Below are 21,218 nucleotides of genomic sequence, written 5' to 3' on the forward strand. Positions count from 1 at the left end.
CCCTTTAGAAAGCACAAAGAAGGTGAAAGAAACCTACTGGTATGAGCAGTTAGGACCACTCTAAGAGTTCCTAGAAATACTCATTTTCCAAAAAAAAAAAAAAAAAAAAAGGGGGGGGGGCAGAGAACACAGACATTCTTCAGACAAACAAAACCCACTTCTAACTCAGAAGGTGTCTCAAATGAAGCAACTTTAACACACCAGACTCCCAGCAACAACAGGAAACGGTAGAGATGAAACTGGTCCTCTATAAAAAACCGAAGTACAGGTCTGTGTGTAAGTGGCATGGTGCTTGCCTATTGAACAGGAAGCCTGAAATTTGGTTCCCCAGCAGCTCATAAAACCTGCAATCTCACACCTAGGAAGTGGAGGCAGGAGAATCAGAAGTTCAAGGCCGTCCTCAGATACATAGTAAGTTCCAGTATGAATCCAGACTGGGCTACGTGAGATTCTAGCTCAAAATATAAAAATAAACCATTTTGTAAAAGTCAACATAATTTTTTAAAAAACTGGACTGACAGAAATAAAAATACATTTCCTCTAAAGTATAAAATTTTTATATTTAGTAACCCATTCACCCAAGTGAAGAATAAGTCTATTAAAATCCATCCGTGCAGCTGGACATAGTTGCACACATTTTTAATCCCAGTCCTTGGAGACAGAGGTGGGCATGTCTATGAATTAAGTCATCCTAACCTACTTAGTACAGCCAGTTCTAGGCTAGCCAGGGCTTCATAATGACACTCTTTCTTTAAGGAAAGGAAGGAAGGAAGGAAGGAAGGAACGAACGAACGAACGAAGGAAGGAAGGAAGGAACGAAGGAAGGAAGGAAGGGAGGGAGGGAGAGAGAGAAGGAAAAAAAGAGAAAAGGAGGGAGGGAGGGAGGGAGGGAGGGAGAAAAGGAGGGAAATAAATAAATTCATCCCTTCAGTGTAACAGAAGTTCAGTTTTCATTTATTTTATGTGTATAAATGCTCTGTTTGAATGTTTGTATGTGTGCCATGTGTGTGCCTGGTGCCTTAGAGGTCAAGAGAATGCATTAGAATCCCTGAAACTAGAGTTTAGATGGTTGCTAGTCACCACGCGGGTGCTGAGAACTGAACCCAGGTCTTCAGCAGGAGCAAAAGTGCCCTTAACTGCTAAGCCAGCTCTCCAGCCCTGCAGAAGTGTGTATTCTAAAGTTTTACCATATGCTTAGATAATAACCAATTCATAACTGCTGGTTTTCTGTTTATACACCACTAACTGGAATAGTGGGACAGCTTACAAGTGTAACCAAATGTGCCATGAAGCCATAATTTTTTTATCTATGACTCTAAATTTTAAAAAGTTTTAAAGCACAGATGTTTTGTTTAATACAATACATCCTTGTGTGAGACTATCTTGGTCTTTAATAGCCCTATTTCATGCAAACATACGTCGCAGCCAAAACATTAGTTATTGCATATACAATATATATATATATATATATATATATATATATATATATATATATATATATATAGTAATATGTAACCATTTTGCTAATTCTATTATGATTTTATATATTCCTAAAGCTAAGGTTCCAGAAAGGAGACTGTGGTCATGTGACCAGTGGATGACCTAATGAGTGGTGTTTCTAAAACACATTTGGATTTTAAAACAGCTGTGATTCAACTATCATTGCTGAAGGTAAACAGAATCAGAAATGTTGGCTAAATCAAGACTTGCCCTGTCCAGAGGTAGCCTGCCAACATGTGGCTCTGACACAGATAACCTGACCATTTAGATGTACACCAACCCAGGACGATCTCAGGGTCAAGACAGGGGCTAAGAGAATGAAAAGTGGAACCACCACATTAAAAGGAGAATTCTGAGGCTGGCAGACTGTAGGAGATAGAGGGCCTCCTGGGAGATTGTGTCTTCTACCCATGACAGGGAAGCTGTACCAACAAAATCACAATGACGGGATTATCTAAAAAAGACGTGAAAAGAAAGCAGTAGCAGCAAATAGGCCAGCATGAATGGGGGGAATCTCACGGCCCCAAATCCAGATGCATAACTAAAGGCAAGCAATGGTTGCTGAGAGCTTGACTGACCTTCTTCAAGGACAAACCCCATACTGGGTCACCCAATTCAGAGTGTGGGTAACAGTAAAGGGCTGGCCTCGAACTCATAAACTCCTGCCTCTGCCTCCCCAGGGTTGGAACTAAAGGCATGCACCACCAACTCCTGGTTAATAATAACTTTTAAATTAAAAAAAAAAAAAAGAAGTGAAGTCTGCAAAGGCAGGGAGTGGTGGTCATGCTGAGGTAGCAGGAGAAGGATGGAGGCCTTCCTTAGGAAGCTCTTGGACGATCTGATGAGAAGGGATCTCAGAGGAAGACTCCACACACTGACCACACAGGAGCTGGTATGCTCTGCCGTCTGCTAAAATCTGTTCTCACGTACTGATCTTAACGCTTAGACACACATTTCTCAACAGCGAGAACCTAGTAAGAAGAGAGAAGTGTCCGTCCCTCAAAATTAACCGTACACAAGGAAAGCATTCTAAGGAATGGCTAATCATGAATAAAATCCCACATCCCAGATCACCCTGAACCACTCACCATAGACCAACCAGATGAAAAAAAAAAAAAACAGTTATCGATGTCTTTTAGGTGACTTTATTGTTCAGTTCACAAGGCCTTTGTGGACAACAAGCCACACCACACACTTCATCCCATCTCACACATCCAACTTCAACCCTAACAGGCAACTCCATCTTAGGAAAATATAAACAAACTGCTGCTTCTTACTGTCATCTGTACACTGTGGTCACAGTAAAACAGAAGAAGCCACTGAAGTCACTCATGCAACAAGCTCTTCTGAGTACAGACTGGCAGATAGTGGATCCCATGCTGTGTTTACAGAAAAGACACAGAGTCAGTGGAGAAGATGGTGGACAGCCCCTGTTAATCTTCTCTCCCTAATGCCCAGCAATGTATGGTGCCATTTCCACAATAGACATTCTAAATATTCATTAGAAAGGCTAAGAAATCACTGAGTCTATGTCATCTTTGGGGAATTCATCTACTGGGGTAAATCCAGGAGACAGTACTGCACCCCTCAACCCACAGGCCTGTAGCCTTTTTGAGAAGGCCCTTTATTTGTGGGACATTGCCTCTGAGATGTCTCATATCAACTGTCTGTCCTTGTAGTCTTTGTAGGACAGTTGGCTCATAGAAGGTCCATGCACTGTCTGCCTATGTTGTATTTGTAGGACAGTTCCCTATGAGAAGGTCCTCATATGCACTCTCTGCCCTTGTAGTCTCTGTAGGACAATTGCCTCTGAGAAGACCATAATATGGACTTCTCGTCTTTGTAGCATTTTTATGACAGTTGACTCACTGGAGGCCCTTATTAGGACTTCCTGTGTTTGTAGCATTTGTTGGACAGTTGGCTCGTGGAAGGCCATCATATAGACTTCCTGTCTTTGTAGTATGGCGGTTGACTCATAGAAGGCACATATATGGACTGTCTTTATTTGGATGACAGTTGCCTCTAAGGAGGCCATAATACGGACTTTCTTCCTTTGTAGTATTTGCAAGACAGTTGCCTCTGAAAAGGCCCTTATATGGACGCCCTGTTCTATTAGTATTTGTAGGACAGTTGCCTCTGAAAAGGGCCTTATATGGACATCCTGTTCTATTAGTATTTGTAGGACAGTTGCATCTGGAATCTATTGAATCCTCTGGAATCTATTGAAAATAGCAGCAGCAGCACTGGGTGCCCCCACATTCTCAAACAGCACCCAATCACCCACATGCATTTCAGCAGCTCAGCGTCAGTGCATCCACTGCTCACATGGAAGCTGCCCACAATGACGTCACTATTTAGCTCTTCCACCCATTGCCCATTCGAGAGAAGCCCCCTGGTTTTGAGTGTGGCACCAAACTTAACACTGAGGTGACAAGCTCCTTTGGAATCAACAGTGGCTATCTGCAAAACCAACTTGCCTTTGGATGTGCTCTGGATACTTTCATCAGTTCAACTTCACTGTCAAAAGTCATCATGTGGATTCTAACACTGGCAGCATTCTTAATCTGAGACATTTGGGGTTGTTTTTTAAAGATTTATTTATTTTTATTATTATAAGTACGAGTTGTCTTCAGACACACACCAAATGAGTGCATCAGACCTTATTCAAGATGGTTGTGAACCACCATGTGGTTGCTGGGAATTGAACTCAGGACCTCTGGAAAAGCAGTCAGTGCTCTTAACCTCTGAGCCACCTCTCCAGTCCCACACACACATTTGTTTACAGGGATTTGTATAGGTAATCCTCTGTAGGCATCCAAAGCCAATCTTGCTTGTACAGTCAAATCTCGCCCCAGTGGCAGCTAGCCTGCGCACTGTGGCTCTGTGGTTGTAACACTTGATTGTGAAAATGGAAGTAACTCAGGAAAGAGCTTTTAGCCATGTCAGATGCATTTTTAGAATATCTCTGAGATCCGAAGCATTGAAAGCACTCAAAGCATCCTTATTGTCAGAGGAAGAAACATCATTGTTTGTTTGTTTGTTTGTTTTAAGGGGGTCCAGAATGTCCTTAGCAGTAAAGCCTTCATTGTGAATAAGTCAGACTCTTCCTTAGTAAAGCTCTTCATGGTTCTCGATGTGCTTACAGAAAAGCTAGAGATGGAATTAAATTATCGCCATCTCTTACAAGGCTGTCTCCTTGTAAGAGGAAATATTCAAAGGCACAGGGACTCAGAGGCCAGACCCAAGGAGAAGCTGCCTCCAAACTGAGAACCTTGAGCAGGCCGCCCCGCCCAACCCCCCCCTCGCCCCCCCCCCTCCCGCCGCCCCATGGAGCCTGCTGCAGCAGCAGACCCTAGGTGGCACTGAGCTCTGAGCAGATGGCTGGAGTGTCCCTCTTCAGGGACTATCATCACACAGAAAAGGATAATTTCTGATGAGTGTGTCATGTCATTTTTTGTAAGCCAAGGAAATGAGCCGTTCAGGAATATATCAAACAAAACTAAAAAGATGTAGTCGTGGATAAATTTTAAAAAGAAAAAAGGAAAAAGAAAAAGAAACATAAGTACCCTTCGCCGATAATTACTGTCAACCACAGCACAGTGCCAGGAAGCTGTGCTATAAAGAGACTGTATAGGAGCATCTTGTAAGTGCCAGAGGCGACTGACCAAGTCTTTTTGACTTTCCTCTGGTCCAGTAGAAATGAGTCTCCTCTTGTTGCTTTCTGTGGTGGCTGTCGTGGGTGAGTTTTGTGGTGGCTGTTGTGGATGGGTCTCTTCTTGCCTCTTTAATAAGAGTCACCATCCAAGTCCCAGCTCTCATGAACTCGCATCTGCTTTTATTGCCACTGTCCCCTCCCCTGTGACTCACAGCACTACTTTTTGAACACTTTTTGAACAGTTCTCTTCAACCAGCACCAACATTCCATTTCCTGTTCTCACGCACGTCATTTGCATCACATACTCAGAAACCTAACACACTGTAGGCACCAAACACAATACTTTTCTTACTCCAGCATTCTGCTTCCTGTCCTTGCACATGTCATTTTCATTGTATGATCAAGAGCTTCCACAAAATGATAATCTTATTTGGTTTTTAACAATTATCCCTTAACTTTAATTCTATGTAAGTCTGTGTGCACTTGAGTGTAGAGCCAAAAAAGGTCATCAGACCCCTGGGGCCAGAGTTACAGACAGTCAAGAGATGTGGGTGTTAGGAAAGAAACACGGGTCCCCTCCAAGAACAAATCTTACCATCAGCTGCAGGATCACCTCTCAAGCCTCATGATATCCTATTTTAAGTTCGATCTCCATCCCCTCTCCCCCAAAAAATACCTCTTTCTGGCCTCATTTCCATCAACCTAAGAATTTTACATTGCCAAGGTGCTATCTCTTATTCCTAAAATGATCATACATTTTGGAAATCTGCAGGCAAACTATTCCTGCCTTCAATTACGGTGTAGGCTGAAGGCGGGAAGTTGTAACTTCCTAGTCTGTGTTCTCCCTATGCCCTTCCTATACTCTTCTCTTGAAACAAGTAGGACATTTTCATTCTCTCTGACATCACTGGATGGAACATCACTAAGAATATATCTTATGTTTCTGTTTTTTGCCAATGGGGTGGAGAGGAGAGAAACAGGGATGGGACCTTTTAAAACCAAAACTCACTCACTCCCTCACCCCACCTCACCTCTGTGCAGCAAGGAGTGCCACCCTGTCCCCCAGGAAAAGAAACTCATCAAAGCATTTAAGTCTTCAGTGCTTTTTATATGGCGGTGTAGCCATGCTCTCCACACAAGACAGACAGTTGGTGGGGGCTAAGTAGGTCTGTCTGTCTGTAAGGAAGCAGAAAGGATGGGCAGAAACACAGACATTCATGTAGGATCTGGCTAGAAGTGTTGGGGTGTGGGTTGAGTTTGTTGGTTTGAATCTTCAGTTCAGGGTGAAGTGAACTCTGACAGAGGGAGCACAGACCACCGCAAACACAAGTCCTCAGGGCAGTTAGGACCTGTTCACAGCAATAAAGCCAAAGCAAAAAACAGTGACCTTCAAGTGAACCTTAGCGCAGCTTGGCAAATCTTCATCAACGGAAATCAAGGTGAACGGCAGGCTCTGGGGCCTGAAAGATGGCAACGGTGACAAGGGAAAGTTCCTGGGGTACAGCAGCTATCTCTCTAATCAGTCAATCTCAGCAAACTGGAGGAATACACGCACACAAAGCCACATGGAAGGAGCAGAGAGAAAGACTAGAACTGGGGATCAGTCAGGCCTTATCTTCAGTGACGTCAGATAAAGGGAACAGTTGAACTGAGCTCAGCAATTCAGTGACCAGAAAGTAGTGACCAACGTAGGAAGTTAGATAATTCTAACATTATAATCACATTTTATTGTCCACCCTTCAGAAGAGTAGATGTATACTTTCCCCTTCCTATTAGGAGACATTGACAAAACCCAGAGCCTCATTCTGAAATTCAATAAATTCCTTCGACATTCCAAGAGGCCTAAGACTAAATATTACACAACTAAAGAACTCCAAACTTAAAAGTTGTCCCTGTAAGAGAGTTTCATTTACAAATCAGTATAACGCCCTCTTAAAAAAAAAAATCGGAAAACTCCAAATCCAGATTTTTTTGAGCAGTCAGAGGCTTAGCTCTCTGACAGAATTACGTGGTCCCTTTCCCACTTTAAGGTCTCGCCGTCCTCTTGCCAGGTCTGCCCTCAGGTGACAGAGCAACATCACGTGAACAAAGCCTGTGAGCCCAGGATCCCACCAACACCCATTTGTGTGGCCACAGGAAAACCACGAATCATCTCCTTCATTCTTCCGGTATCAGCTCTTGAGACCGAAGAACTCAGAGGCACCCGGCACAGGGTCATTCATAACCTGCCTTCTTCACGTGCTCTTAGCTTTCTTCTGCTAGCCGGTATACAAACCAAATCCAGCCGGATTACTCCACTAAAGGCGAGCCACGCCTTAACAATCACCTGATTATTTTTAGTATTTCTGTTCTAATTTGTATTTCCACCATTTATGCTCAAACAATCCAGCCCTTCAGGATGGTCCTTCATTCATGTCCATTAGCTTTTTGCAAAACCCAAGAAGCTTTTCCTGCCTGACTTCTCTCGCAGGGGCAGGCACTCAGCAGGCATGCACCCCAGCACTTTGATCCTTCCCACTGATGGCTGACTCTGTCTTAACCCCTCAAACACATTACAAATTCCCTCAGGGTACAGCAAGTGTCTTCAATATCCATTACATATTCCAAACCCTTAAAGAAAAAATTTTCTCCCTGGCTGCCATTTAAATAATGTCTTTGTTCAACAAATAGAATCCTAATGCAACAAGCTCAAGACATTTTAGGGGGTGGGGGGCGACTCCTCACACAACTAGTAATACGTTAGAAAGCTTCACACACTTCTCCAAGAAAGCCATACAATTGTACCTAATAGACTTCACCACAAATCACCCCCTAGTACAGATTATGAAGATTAAGTCATCACAGCAGAGAATGCTTGCAGGACAATTCGTTTTCACCCTGGGAATCGGAAAACATATTATTTAGAAATGAATAAATAAAATAAAATAAATCCTGGCCTTACCAACAAACACGCACATCCTAAATCTGTAAACGGAGCTTACAATTTTACATCAACCTGGAGCATCAACCCAAACAGCAGCCACCACTTCAAATGACAAAAACCAAGAGAATGCTCACCCTGCACACCCTGCTCTGCATCAGAGGCTGGCCTTCAGAACAGCTCCCCAGGCTGGCAGTCAGCTGCAATGGGCTGGCTCACTGGTTTTCAACGGATATCGGTTGGTAACTATTAATGCCAGCGACTTTCAGATGAAAACAAAAGAGAAATAGCTATTTTCTCTCCCAAATAGCTTGCCTATTTTAAGCCAAAACTAATTCCATACATAAATGACCTATATATTATGCACTATAGTTAGTTAAAAGCACATCTGTAATCTCAGCAGTTGGAAACTTGGAGCAGGAAGATTGCTTCAAGGTCAAGGCCAGGGTGAGCTACATAAATATAAAGTGAGTCTGAGGCTAGCCTGGACTACATAGCAAGATCCTGTTTCAAAAAGAACAGAGGAAGGAAGAAAAGGAAGAAAGAAAGGAGGAATGGGAGGAAAGGAGGGAGAGGAGAGAGGGAGGGAGGGAAAAAAGGAAAGGAGGGAAGGAGGGGGAAGAGAAGGAATAAAAAACATGAAGACCTCTTCTGAATCAAGTTTTCCACCAATTTTTCAAAACAAAAAGATGAGCTAAAAATGGGAGAAATAAAACAATAATTCCCTGTTGCCTTCAGCAAAACAGGAAGACACTCCACAGCTGGAAAACAAAGGATGAAAGAAGGGAGCTGAGGGACAGGAGCCCTCAAGTTTGAGAAGAAAACAAAGCACATCCCTAGTTCACCTCCCAGCCTTGCCAGAGGTGCTCCTCCCACAAGAGATCTGAGCATGCACTGTCCAAGAAAGAGATAGTGGCTTTATTTGATTTCATGAATATGTAGCTGCAGAGGGCACCAGACTGACTGGGTCCAGTTATTTTAGGCTGGCCCTGGAAGACTGCAGGGGAAGAGATGCCGATGGGACTTCAATAAGCTTTCTGGACGCCTCCATTAAGCCCAAACGAACAAGCGTCTAACTTTATCATCTTACAAGAGAGGAGCTTGCAAATCCCAGAAGGGCCTGTTTACAAATCTCAAGGCAAGTCACCAAGACCAGGCAACAGACCCCTGGTGCACTGCCACCTTGAATCCTTATGCTGAAATTAACCATGTAAGGTAAGACAGGCTCCTCCCTTAATTTTAAGTCTCAGGAATTTGGGGCAGTGAAAATAAACAAACAGCTCTGCTCTAAACTGAGACACTTCTCCCTAAAACCCAGAGGATAGCAGCAGGGCTGCCAATCAAGTCCAGCTGGAGAGGAGCCTCAAGCACAGGCAGCTTTTGCTCCGCTTCCTGTTAGCTCTCAGCGTCTACCAGATGACAGTCTATCTGCCTGAGCACCTCGACACAGGACTACAGTCTGCTCTCCATCAACCACACCCATGGCCCAACCTGCTCCTCTTCCTCTGTGTCACCATGCTCATCCACGCCCACCGACAACTCAATCAACTACAACCAACGCCACACATGAGAAGCAAGTGAGAGACTCCCATACTCTTTCCCTCCGACGATCTCATAACCCACTACAGGGAGCTTTCCAACGACAGACAGGTGCATATATACTTTTAGATAAAACTTGTTCATGACCATTTGTAAAAAAAAAAAAGAAAAACGTTAACAAGACAATTTTAACATATGTGTGTGTGTGTGTGTGTGTGTGTGTGTTTTATAAATTTTAGGAATAGTTTTCTCATATAAATCGACAGAGACTGGGGTCTGGGAGACGACTGAGCACTTGCTGTTCTTCCAGAGTCACGTATGGTTCCCAGCACCCACATGATAGCTCATAATTGTTTGTAACTCCAGGTCCAAGGGATCCACTGTCATCTTCTGACCTCCATGGGTTCCTACGTATGAGCAAAAGATTCAACATAAAATAAAAACACCTACGAATTTTTAAACAGGCTGACTTTAAGTCGCATTATAGTCTTAATTCTTACTTTAAGAAAGACAGACATACATGGGAGCTGGAGAGATGGCTCAGTGGTTAGAGCACTGACTGCTCGTCCAGAGGTCCTGAGTTCAATTCCCAGCAACCACATGGTGGCTCACAACCATCTGTAATGGGATCTGATGCCCTCTTCTGGTGTGTGTGGAGACAGCTACAGTGCACTTGTATACATAAATAAGTAATTTTTTAAAAAGGCAAACATGAAGGTCGGTATGGTAGCTCACATCTGTAGTTTCAAGCTAACCTAGGCTGCACAGTGAGTTCAGGTCAGCCTGGACTACAGAGATCCTGCCTCAGAATACAAGATAAAATAAAATGACAAAGTCCTTTCAAAATTCTGTGTTAGTGTTTCTAAAGTTATAGAAATAGAATTCCTATGTCCCACATTTCAGATTGGTTACTACCTTGGGAAAGAGACGGCACTGACAACACAGGAACTCCATCCACAGGACGGCTCTGAAGAGGAGGAATTCACGTGTGATCCTCTAGGGCATGTGTAATTCATCCCACCACCTACTGCACATCCGCCAGACACACGTGTTCAGCTTCCATCCAGTTAAGTGGGCCTTCTCTGTATTTGCATCTCTCAGTGAAAACTTGCTAAACCTAACAGAGGTCACCAACACTGCAGTGAGGGCCAGTGAATATTCAGCTTCCATAAGAGGCAACATAAAGTCTGGCCCCGTTACTCAGCTCTGCCTTGGTAGTACAAAAGCTACTAAGCCATAAACAGTGTTATTAAATGAGTTTCATTTTGTTCCAATAAAACTTTATGTGTACTACAATTTGAACTTCGTGTAATTTTCAAGTCTCAAAATATTTTTATCCCTTTGATTTTTTTTTTGTAACCAATTTAAAAGGCACAAGCTACTCATAGCTCAGCTGTTCGTACAAAACTAGATGATATGGCTAAGACAGATATGGGGTAAGAGGGCTCTAGTTTTCTTACCCCAAAAACCTAGAAACACAGATTCCGTCATCTAGAGCTCGGGTTGCCAGGAAGCCAGGTCCTAAGAATCACAATCCACCAGAAGTGCTCAGGCACAGCAAGCAATTAGCAAGGGCGAATCTGATTTACATGATGGCGAAGTGCCAGACATACCTTCAACGTGTATGACTATCTGGGAAAAGTGCTACATGCCTGTGAGCTCAACTTCCGAGGATGAGGCAGGAAAACGGCCAGGCACTTCAGGACAGCCTGAGCAGCAGTCAGACCCTGTCTTCTTGTTGTTATTGTTGTCTTAGGGTTTCTGTTACTGAACAAACATCGGGACCAAAAAGAAAGTTGGGGAGGAAAGGGTTTATTCAGCTTACACTTTCATATCACTGTTCATCACCAAAGAAGTCAGGACTGGAACTCAAGCAGGTCAGGAAGCAGGAGCTGATGCAGAGGCCATGGAGGGATGTCACTTACTGGCTTGCTTCCCATGGCTTGCTCAGCCTGCTTTCTTATTGAACCCAGGTCTACCAGCCCACGGATGGCACCACCCACAATGGGCTGGGCCCTCCCTCCTTGATCACTAGTTGAGAAGATGGCTTACAGCTGGATCTCATGGAGGCATTTCGTCAACTGAGGCTCCTTTCTCTGTGATGACTCCAGCTGTGTCAAGTTGACACAAAACCAGCCAGTACACTATATATATGTACACTGTAGCTATCTTTAGACACACCAGAAGAGGGCATAAGATCTCATTACAGATAGTTGTGAGCCACTATGCAATTGCTGGGATTTGAACTTAGGACCTCTGGAAGAGCAGTCAGTGCTCTTAACCCCTGAGCAATCTCTCCAGCCCCAGTCCTTGTCTTAAACTAAAACAAAAAGAAATCGCCAAGACTTTCAATAGGACCTCGAGACCAAAATAGGCAAGTCAGGAAAGAGATAATAGTATATGATGTCAAATACTGACCAAGTGGTTAACAGAAGGCACAATCCAGACCAGGAAGTGGGGACAGAAAGAGGGAGAAAGAGAGACCTGGAAGGAGTCTCCCAGGTATAAGCCTGGGAGAAGTGCTCTACAAGGAAGGACAGCCTTTCTGCTCAGAAGTGATAAAAAAGAAACCTAGTCGTTGAAAATATGCAGAGCCTCCAGCACCTACCCAACAGGACAAAGGCTTTGCAAATCTTGCCACCGAGGAACTTTTCACTCTGGAATTCTAGGAAAGATATGCATTTTAGATCCACTGGTCATTCTGAAATATGAAATATGGCCACTCAGCTAGTGACTGTTCCCAACTTCCGATGGGTTGGCTTGGATTCGGGAGTTTACAGTGAAGACTAAACAGTGAGGACTTGGGAGACACCAGACTAGATTCTGACTTGACCTCTTCCTGGGTTACACCTAATTCAGTTCCCTTGACCAATCCTGGGAAGGAACAAAGAACCACAGCTCTGCGTTAGCTCCTCAGACACGAACATTAACAACTTTTCTGCAGGACACTGTTGCCAGGTATAATGCCCTATAGACTGGGCACACTACATGCACTTTCAAGGTATGCTTTCAGGCTGCAGTGGCTTTGCTAAGGGCACAACCCGGTAGAAAATTAAAAGAGATCTTCGTAAGGAGTGATATGTGAAGCTGAAAGATAACTAGTTTGTCGAGACAAGGAAATAATCAGGTAAAAGTCAATGGAGTCTGCACTGGGTTTGAGTTGAACAAAGCAGTAAGAAGAAAATTTAGTTTTAATCATGGCTCCATCCAGCCATCCCATAGTAATCATAGCCAGGTCTCTGGACCTGAAGCTAACCTGAAAGAGACCGTTATATTTGCATATGGTAAATGAAGGCTATTCCATGTTTCCTCGAGGAATAGTGTGTAAGAATCTGGGAATGTAAGTAAAAAGGAACAACAGCCTATGGAAAAAAACAGAGAAAACCAAAGCACTCTGGATCTCTGAGTCCATCTGTATGGGAGCTTTTATTTTATGTATGTGAATATACTGTCGCTCACCAGACTCACCAGAAGTGGGCACTGTATCCCATTACAGATGGTTGTGAGCCACCATGTGGTTTCTGGGATTTGAACTCAGGACCTCTGGAAGAGCAATCAGTGCTCTTAACCACTGAGCCATCTCTCCATTCCCCGTGAGCTCTTATTTTAAAGGATTAAACCAGACATTCTTAAAAACTAATAGCTGCAGAGAACAATCTACTAAGGAGTCCAGGACTCACCTGTCCCAGGACTCTTAAGATCACAACTACAGTACTCTCACAGTTGCCTTCATGGGGTTACAAGAAATCTAACCACTGACAATCTGGAAGCTTTAAAAAAAATGCAAAATATTAAAGACACCCTTGCTAAAATGAGACAAAAGCATCACAACTTTAAATTCCACTTAGAGGCACAGAAGCTCTTAGGAAAGGGCCTTCAGTCTTCCGCACCTTTCTATCGGGCTCTGTGGTATGCATTTCTCAGGCATTTTAAAAATGTTTACGGAATATCTGGCGAAACACGAGATGTATGCACACAGCGAGGGGGCATGATAAAAAGCAAGCATACCCAGCTTCCTGAAAGCACTGAGGAACAAAATAACCAACGCTACGCCTCTGACACCAATGTGACCAAGGTGAACTGAGGCAGAGGGACACCCCAGAGCTCTAACTTTCCCTCTGCTGTGTCTGTGTGCTTTCTTCCGGGTGCCTTAGACTGAGGGAGAGGACTTTGCAGGGAAAGCAGTGAACTGCAGAAGAGGAGCCTAGCCAACAGCAACTTTTATCAACCCATTCAGCAACCACTGGCCATTAAAGAACAGCTCCTTGACTAGTCAAGTTGAAACCTGCAAATGTAAATCAGGCCTTTTGAGAGACAAACGAAAATAGTGTCCCCTCAGGGTGCACAAATACCACAGTGAAGTCACCTGCTCAGCAACTCCCCAAGCATAAGTCATGGCCCATATGACAAAGATTTTTTCCCAGGAGCAAAGGAAACTTTGCTGTTTCTTTCCTGTTAAATATTAATACGCACTCATAGGAGGACCAAATCACTGTGTGTTGATTCTGATTTACACACACACACACACACACACACACACACACACACCACTTGAAACAGATTAAAGAACCTCATATATGCACCCTCCATCCCTGAAACTGATGAAGTGCTTGGGAACTGGGTTGTAATGCTAACTTTGGAAATTCCATAAAGTTCGACTGGGTTGCTTATATAAACAGTTTCTTAACCTAATTGTTTTAAAAATGAGAAAAGGTTACCTTCATGCAAGACCAAAATCCTACCTGCCAAGTTTCCATCCACAATGATTACTAAATTAATTAAAGGAATTGTTTTTAAGAAAAAAAATCAAATCCTCAGCAACAGTACTTTCAATGAGTCCCAGATGTTGTTAAAACTTTATTACAGTGTTATTATTAAATGTAAATGCTACACTTTTAAATAGCAACTAAGTAATCAATACCAATTATTCAGGAGAGATCTTAAAGCTAAAAAGCAAAAGAAGATTTACTTTTAGGGAAGGGGTGCCTGACTGAGTCTCTCCACAGCAGGCAGGAAATACAGTTGTCAATCTCAAAGCAACATTAACTCTTCATATCCCAAAGATGGGCTGTGCTCTGAACCCTACTATTACTACGCATTGAAGTTTAAAAATGGAAGTTGTCAGAATCCATACTTGTTTTCCTGGAATTTTTTTTGAACCTCAGGTGATGGGTATTGTATACAAAGACCTAACTTATACCTGCCAGATGTTAATAAGACACCTTCCTCAAAAGGTACCAGTTAAAATGAGCGTGCAATCCGGTATATGAACATTTCTGAGGGATTACATAAAAACCTGCCATTGTGGTCTCCTGAGTGTGGAACTTAGCAACTTAAGGCAAATTGACTATTTGCTAGATTTATTATTTGAATATACCTAGCCACATTTCATTTTCATAATAAAAGTGACTTATAATCATTGCCAAGACATATATATGTGTGTGCACATGTGCTCATGTATGTATGTATGTGTGTATATGTGTGTGTATAATTTTTTAACTACTTAAGTATGATATAGTATTTTTTTTTCTCTAAATTTTGAGACAGGGACTCACTACGTAGCTCTGGCTGGTTTGGAACTTGCTATGTAGGTAAGGTTGGCCTTGAATTCCTAGAATCCACCTAAGCCAGCCTCCCAGAGTGCTCCAGCACACCCAACCCTGGACTTGACTCCTTTTCAAGGTTTGCAGTGGGTAAAGTTCAACATGGAAAGGCAGTCTGGTGAAGTGCGGGCTGGGCCCATTTTCCCCCACTGCTCACTGGAGTTTCACATGCTCTGGAGGGGCAAGGCACAATATGCATCACTTGGCTAAGGGTATGTGAAATGTGAACTGGATGGGAGATTTAATGGATACACAAAACAGTCATGGTACTTGACTCCATGGGAAATAATTAGTTAGCTACAGCCCACAGAGTAACTGGAGCCAAGGAATGAATACGCTGAATATCAAAACTCTCAATCCTTACCCTTCTTCCCTAAATTGTTGAGCATAGCATTCATGCCTATATTCCCAATCATTAAAAAAAGAAAAAAGAAAATAAAAAAGAGGTGGGACAGAAGCCAGAAACATCAACTCCCAGGGTACATAAAGCTCTCCCTTCCCCCTTACTCCACCACACATTTTCTCCAGGACTTCATTTCCAACAAGCACAGTAAGAGTTTTCATAAATTGTCTAAAAACGTGTAAATAAAGCACAAGTGTTTACTAGGCCACTATGAAAACATTTTAAACCTTTTCTTAAGAGTAAACCCACTGGGCGTGGCTGCTCACACCTTGATTTCCAGTACTGGGGAAGCAGACGCAGGCGGGTCTCTGAGTTCGAAGCCAGCCTGGTCTACATACTGAGTTCCAGAACAGCCTCATTTAGCAACCAACTGAAGAATTCTTCAGCAAAATCAAATACAAGCATACAGAAAAGGTCATGTTGCTGTCCTAGCTCCCAACAGATGCAACCTAGCTGCTCTTTCCCTAGCATGTGCCTCTGCAACAGAGAATTTACCAGAGAGAAGTCTGTCTCCCTCTGCAATCACCTGAAATAAACCTCAGCTCCTTGTGCCTAGAAAAGGAGGAAAGCAGAGACTGACAGCTTATTGTTCAGAACTTTTCAACTGCATCTCAGGCACTTGGGAGACATCAAGGCCTTGCCTTTTTTTTTTTTAATTTTGTTTCTTTTTTTTAAATCTGAAAACGAACTAAGCAAGACTTCAAGGGGATTCAGAATTAAATTTTAAAACGGTAAAAACGTTAAAAATAACTGGACATAAGTTATAGAACAAAAAAAAAATCTGAAGATACTTAAAAGAACTCCCAGAGATCTTGGGAAGCCTGGAGTATCCCCCACTGTCTTGAGAAAAGCATCAGTCCAAGATATCACTTTTTTACTTCTAAATAGTTCCATTGCCTTTTCGAAACCTAACTCATTCGTTTACTTTATTACTGAAAATCGGATGTCCCACACTGTCATTTATGAACTTGTTTTCAAAAAGCTCCATGTGCCTGGTGACTCATCTACAAATAAAGAGGCAGTATAAACTACAAAGTATCACAGAGGCAATAAACACTGCTGTTCTAAAACTCATTTCACACACAGGGATTTATAATTTATTTATTTCTCTAAGTCATATTCTTTTTCTGAAAAAAAAAAAAAAAAAAAAAACCCCTGATAATATAATGTTTGGTGTACTGAAGAGCAAAGGGGGGAAAAACTACGAAACCACGACCAAAGAATTCTCTGCCTACAAAATGTCCCTTTCAAACGTCCCAGATGTTATTAGCGATGCAGAATTGCCATGCCTTGGACAGGCTTGGGGCAGTTTGCTCTCTTCAGAAGTTCTCTAGTACGAGGACCTGATAAAATCCAGTGGAATGGAAGGGAGGTTCTACACGTAGACGCCAGTTTTTCACACTTAGTGTTGCACAATCGAACACAGCAAGGGAATTCTCGGCTCTCTTGTCTGACTCAAAAGTAAAGAAAACATCCCTAGGTAAGGCAGGAATTTTGATCCATTCAGCTAATCACAGCCTTGCTCACCGTCTCTAAAACAGCCCCGTGAACTCTGAAACATGCATGTTTCCACACTTGCTTCGGATCAAAGCAAAAGGGAAGACATCCAGGAGAGCCTTTGAGCCTTTTTACACCGGAACAAAACTGCGGGCAATTACAGTGTCTTCATTACCTTTTTGTTTTCTCCCTACCAGGATTAGCAGTGAAACAGCTCTTAATTAAGGCTGAACAGCTCTGAAGAACAGTAACTTTAAAAGTGAACTTCTGCTTTAATTACACATAGAAATACCAGCAGTAAAGGCATTTGCTCCCCTCAAATTCCCTTATCGGAACTAAGAGCAATCATTCTCAACCCTGGAGACAAGTGCTTGAAGGTGGACCTTCAAGATGTGCTGTGATAGTCCTGCCCTGCTAGGATGGGTGTTTCATTAGCGCCTCGGGGGAGAGGGGGTGGGGGTGTTGGTCCTAAATCCTAACTGCTGAAACAGAAAAGAATCAACGAAACAAGAATCCGGTTGGGTTTGAAAGAGTAAGAAAAAAGAGAGATGCTAATGTGGGACATGGTGGCCCTCACCGGATGTTCAAAGCAAGATGAATTTTAGAAGCTGGAGAAAGGAATTTCTGTGTGTGGCCCACGCTGGAAAACAGACGCTCAGCACGCGGCTAGACAGGCCCCTCAGGCGGGACCAGCGGCTCCATGGAAGCAGCCCCGGAGCTAGACTGTGAGCGAGTAGTGGGGACAGGGCTGTCTGTCATTGCTTACCTAGGTGCAGCGTGAGGTTGATGGAGTTGGGGTACTGCACCCCGGCCAGCATAGTCTGGCTCTGCCACCAGGTGGTGTCGGCCTGGTTGTTGTAGTCGGTCAGGAAGGCTGCCCCGTGTTGCAGGTGGAGCTGGCCGGCGTCGCACAGGTGACAGGACTTGGTGACTCCGGTCACCCCCGTCTGCACGCAGTACTCCTCGGGCGGAGTCCCACACGTGTTGGTAGCCACCACGGTCACATTGAAGGCGGCATTAACAAACTCGGGCATACAGCGCTGCGGCCGGCCGCCCTCATCCGCGCACTCGTCCATGGCCGCTCGGACACAGCCCGCCACGGCCGCCAGCACAGCCAGCAGAGACCACAGCCGCCCCTGGGGCTGCAGGGCCAGCGCGGCCCGCTCGCCGCCCGTCATCCCGCCGCGCGCGGGCCCTCGGCAAAGGCTGGGGTGCCGCGCTGCACTCGCCTAGCGGCGTGCCCCGAAGCCGATCCTCCGCTGCGGGCCGAGGCCGGACTGCGGACCGGGCTGGAGGCCGAGAGCCGGACGCAGAGCCGATGGGTGGGCGTCCAAGCGAAGACTGCCTCCGGGTGCGCAGCCTGCACTCTGCGCCGACCCCCGACTTCCGAGCGCGCACTCGAGAGCGCGCCGCAGGAGGAAGGAGAAGGGGGTGGGGTCTGCCCGGTGGGGTGGGGTCTGACGGTGGAGAAAACCCAAGACCAGCCTCCTCAGCAGCTCACGCGGGCCAGGAGCACCCCGCCCTAGGCGTCCTCCCCAGCGACTCCCGGCGGCGGCAGGAGCAACCACTGGCTCTCCGGCCCTGGAGGGCGGTGGGCCAAAGGAGCGAGATGGGCGGCGCGGCAGCAAGGGGCGGGGCGCTGGGTGGGCGGGGCAGTAGAGTCGGAGGGCGGGGCGCGAGGTGGGCGGGACCAGCAGCAAAAGGGAGGGGGCTCGAGATGGAAGAGGCGAGGGGTCAAGGAGGAGGATGGGCGTGACTAGAGGTGGGCTAGGCGAGGGGGCAAGAGGGAGGGGCCCGAGGTGGGCGGAGAGGGAGCGTGAGTGAAGGAAGGAGGGCGGGGCGTGGGGTGTGGGGTGCTGGGCGGTGCATGCTGGGAGGGCAGGGGCTTCCTCAGTTGGGAATCCTCATCCTGGTCGTGGTCCTAAGAGGATCTTGCCCTAGAAGGTATGAGGACTAAGAGAAAGTTCTTAAAGGAAGACGCAGGTGGGTGAGGTGACTCGGAATCTGTCTTTTTGACTTCATGAGGACCCTGGCCCAACCAGATGTCAGTCCTTACAGTATAGCCCCAGCCACTACCTGCCGCTGGGGCCTAAACGACGCGGCAACGGTGCGGTGGCCTGCGTGACCTCGCCTTCCCCAGCCATCCCTGGCATGCCTCCTGTATCGCGGCCCAAGCCCTACCCACACAGAGGGGAGAGATCCCGAGGTGTCCAAGGGACTGGATCCCTGCGAAACACAGGGCTCGGTCTCAGCTTCAGAGTCAATTTTGTGATTTCCTTGCTCTAAATTAAAGTATGACTGTCATTTACCCCGGCAAGGAAGGAAGTGAAAAGGCTGGGAATGGAATGACATTTCCCCCTGGATACACAGACCCGCTTTGAAATTCTTCCATTCTGTTGTTTGTGTTTCCCAGTTTGCCTTTAAAAGACTCGAAATTATCTGGATTCTAACATCCTCCTCTTCGGACCTGCTGAGTCACAGAATATTGTCAGTGCCAGAATGACTCAGTTCCCAGAGCCCCAGCCAAAAGATCATGAGTTTTAGTCCCAGATCAGAACTACCTGCAGTGATGATAGGACCAGGACGCAGGGGAAGAGAAAGTGCTCTGAAAATGAACCCGCATGGCACTAGCGCGCTGATCCCAACCCAAGAGGCAAAGCAGACCCACAAAGCAGAAGTAGGTCAGTCATCTTTTTAAAGTAAGGATACTGATATCTATAAGGTGGGTAAAGGCACCTATCACCAAGTCGGTGACCTGAGTTCAGTCTCCTGGAAACACATACTGATTTCCACACCTGCACCATGACCTGTGTGTGTGTGTGTGTGTGTGTGTGTGTGTGTGTGTGTGTGTGATATGACACATAAATAAATGTAATATTTTAAAGATATGGTATGGCAGGAGTATGAAATATAAACAATACCTGACGATAGTTAGGGTCAGTGTTAGAACCACAAGTTTTAATTAAGAGGGTCCAGGAGGGGCTGCAGAGATGGCTCAGTGGTTAGAGCACTAACTGCTCTTCCAGAGGTCCTGAGTTCAATTCCCAGCAACCACATGGTGGCTCACAACCATCTGTAATGGGATCTTACGTCCTCTTCTGGTGTGTCTGAAGACAGCTACAACGTACTTATATATAGTAAATAAATAAATCTTAAAAAAAAAAAAAAAAAAAAAAAAAAAAACAAGAGGGCCCAGGGATAATGGACTATTTCATACCGGACTGAATGCATCCACCTGACTTATTGGATGAGATGGTAGAGATTAGGTATGCTAAGGGTCTCTAACTCTTTGCTCCTGTAACTCTTTGGAGAAAGAAACATGGAAGCTAATAACACTCTAAATCAGTAGTTCTCAACCTGAGGGTTGTGACCCTTTTGGAGGGGGTCTAATGCCTTTCACAGGCATTGCCTAAGACCATTGGAAAACATATTTACATACTATTCATAACAGTAGTAAAATTACAGTTATGAAGTAGCACGGAAGGTGATTTCATTTAACTGTGTTAAAGCATCCCAGTGTTAGGAAGGCTGAGAACCATTGTTTTAGGTGGCTGAAGCAAAACCAGTCTGTTCACATAACCCTGGAGGGGACAATGTCTCCGTTCAAACATGCTAAATAAGCTAGTATGTGTCCTCGCTGCTTTCTCTTGGCTTCTGATGTCCAAAGTTAACTCCAAGCTGTTACTTATGGTATTTGCTCTGTAACTTCAGCACAAGACCTTCATGTGTCATTTGTAAAGCACAGGAAGGAGCTTGAACCAACCTCTACATCCTATTGCTCACGGGGATATGTTAACGAAACAAGTATTATTTTAAGCATTAAATTGTATCCAGCCAATATGCTTGATGATGAAAATTAGTTTCATAGTATGGGTGAGGAGTGGAGAGGGAGGAGATGAAACGGAGTTTCACTCAGTAGTCCAGGCTGGCCTGGACCCCACACCAATCCTCCTGCCTCAGCACCCCCAGTGCTGAGATGGTAGGCATGACTCACCATACAGTAGGTTATCATTTTTTGAGCTTGATTCAAACACACCAAAGACTTTGTAACACAATTTTGAAAACAGTTGGAGAGATCTGAATACTGGATGTTGGATGGTA

The 21,218-nt window shown here is 44.7% G+C and overlaps 1 protein-coding gene across 1 annotated transcript in view; it reads right to left on the reverse strand.

The window, feature by feature from the left end:
• Positions 1–18,648, reverse strand: part of LAMC1 (laminin subunit gamma 1) — a 108,476-nt gene extending 89,828 nt beyond the window's left edge. The window contains exon 1 of the mRNA XM_080917791.1: positions 17,884–18,648. Within this exon, the coding sequence (XP_080773917.1) occupies positions 17,884–18,295 (412 nt within the window). The 5' untranslated portion in view covers positions 18,296–18,648. The remainder of the gene's footprint in view (positions 1–17,883) is intronic.
• Positions 18,649–21,218: the final 2,570 nt, after the last annotated feature.

Source organism: Micromys minutus (genome assembly GCF_963924665.1).
Source record: "Micromys minutus genome assembly, chromosome: 6".
In the NCBI taxonomy this organism is placed as follows: domain Eukaryota; kingdom Metazoa; phylum Chordata; class Mammalia; order Rodentia; family Muridae; genus Micromys; species Micromys minutus.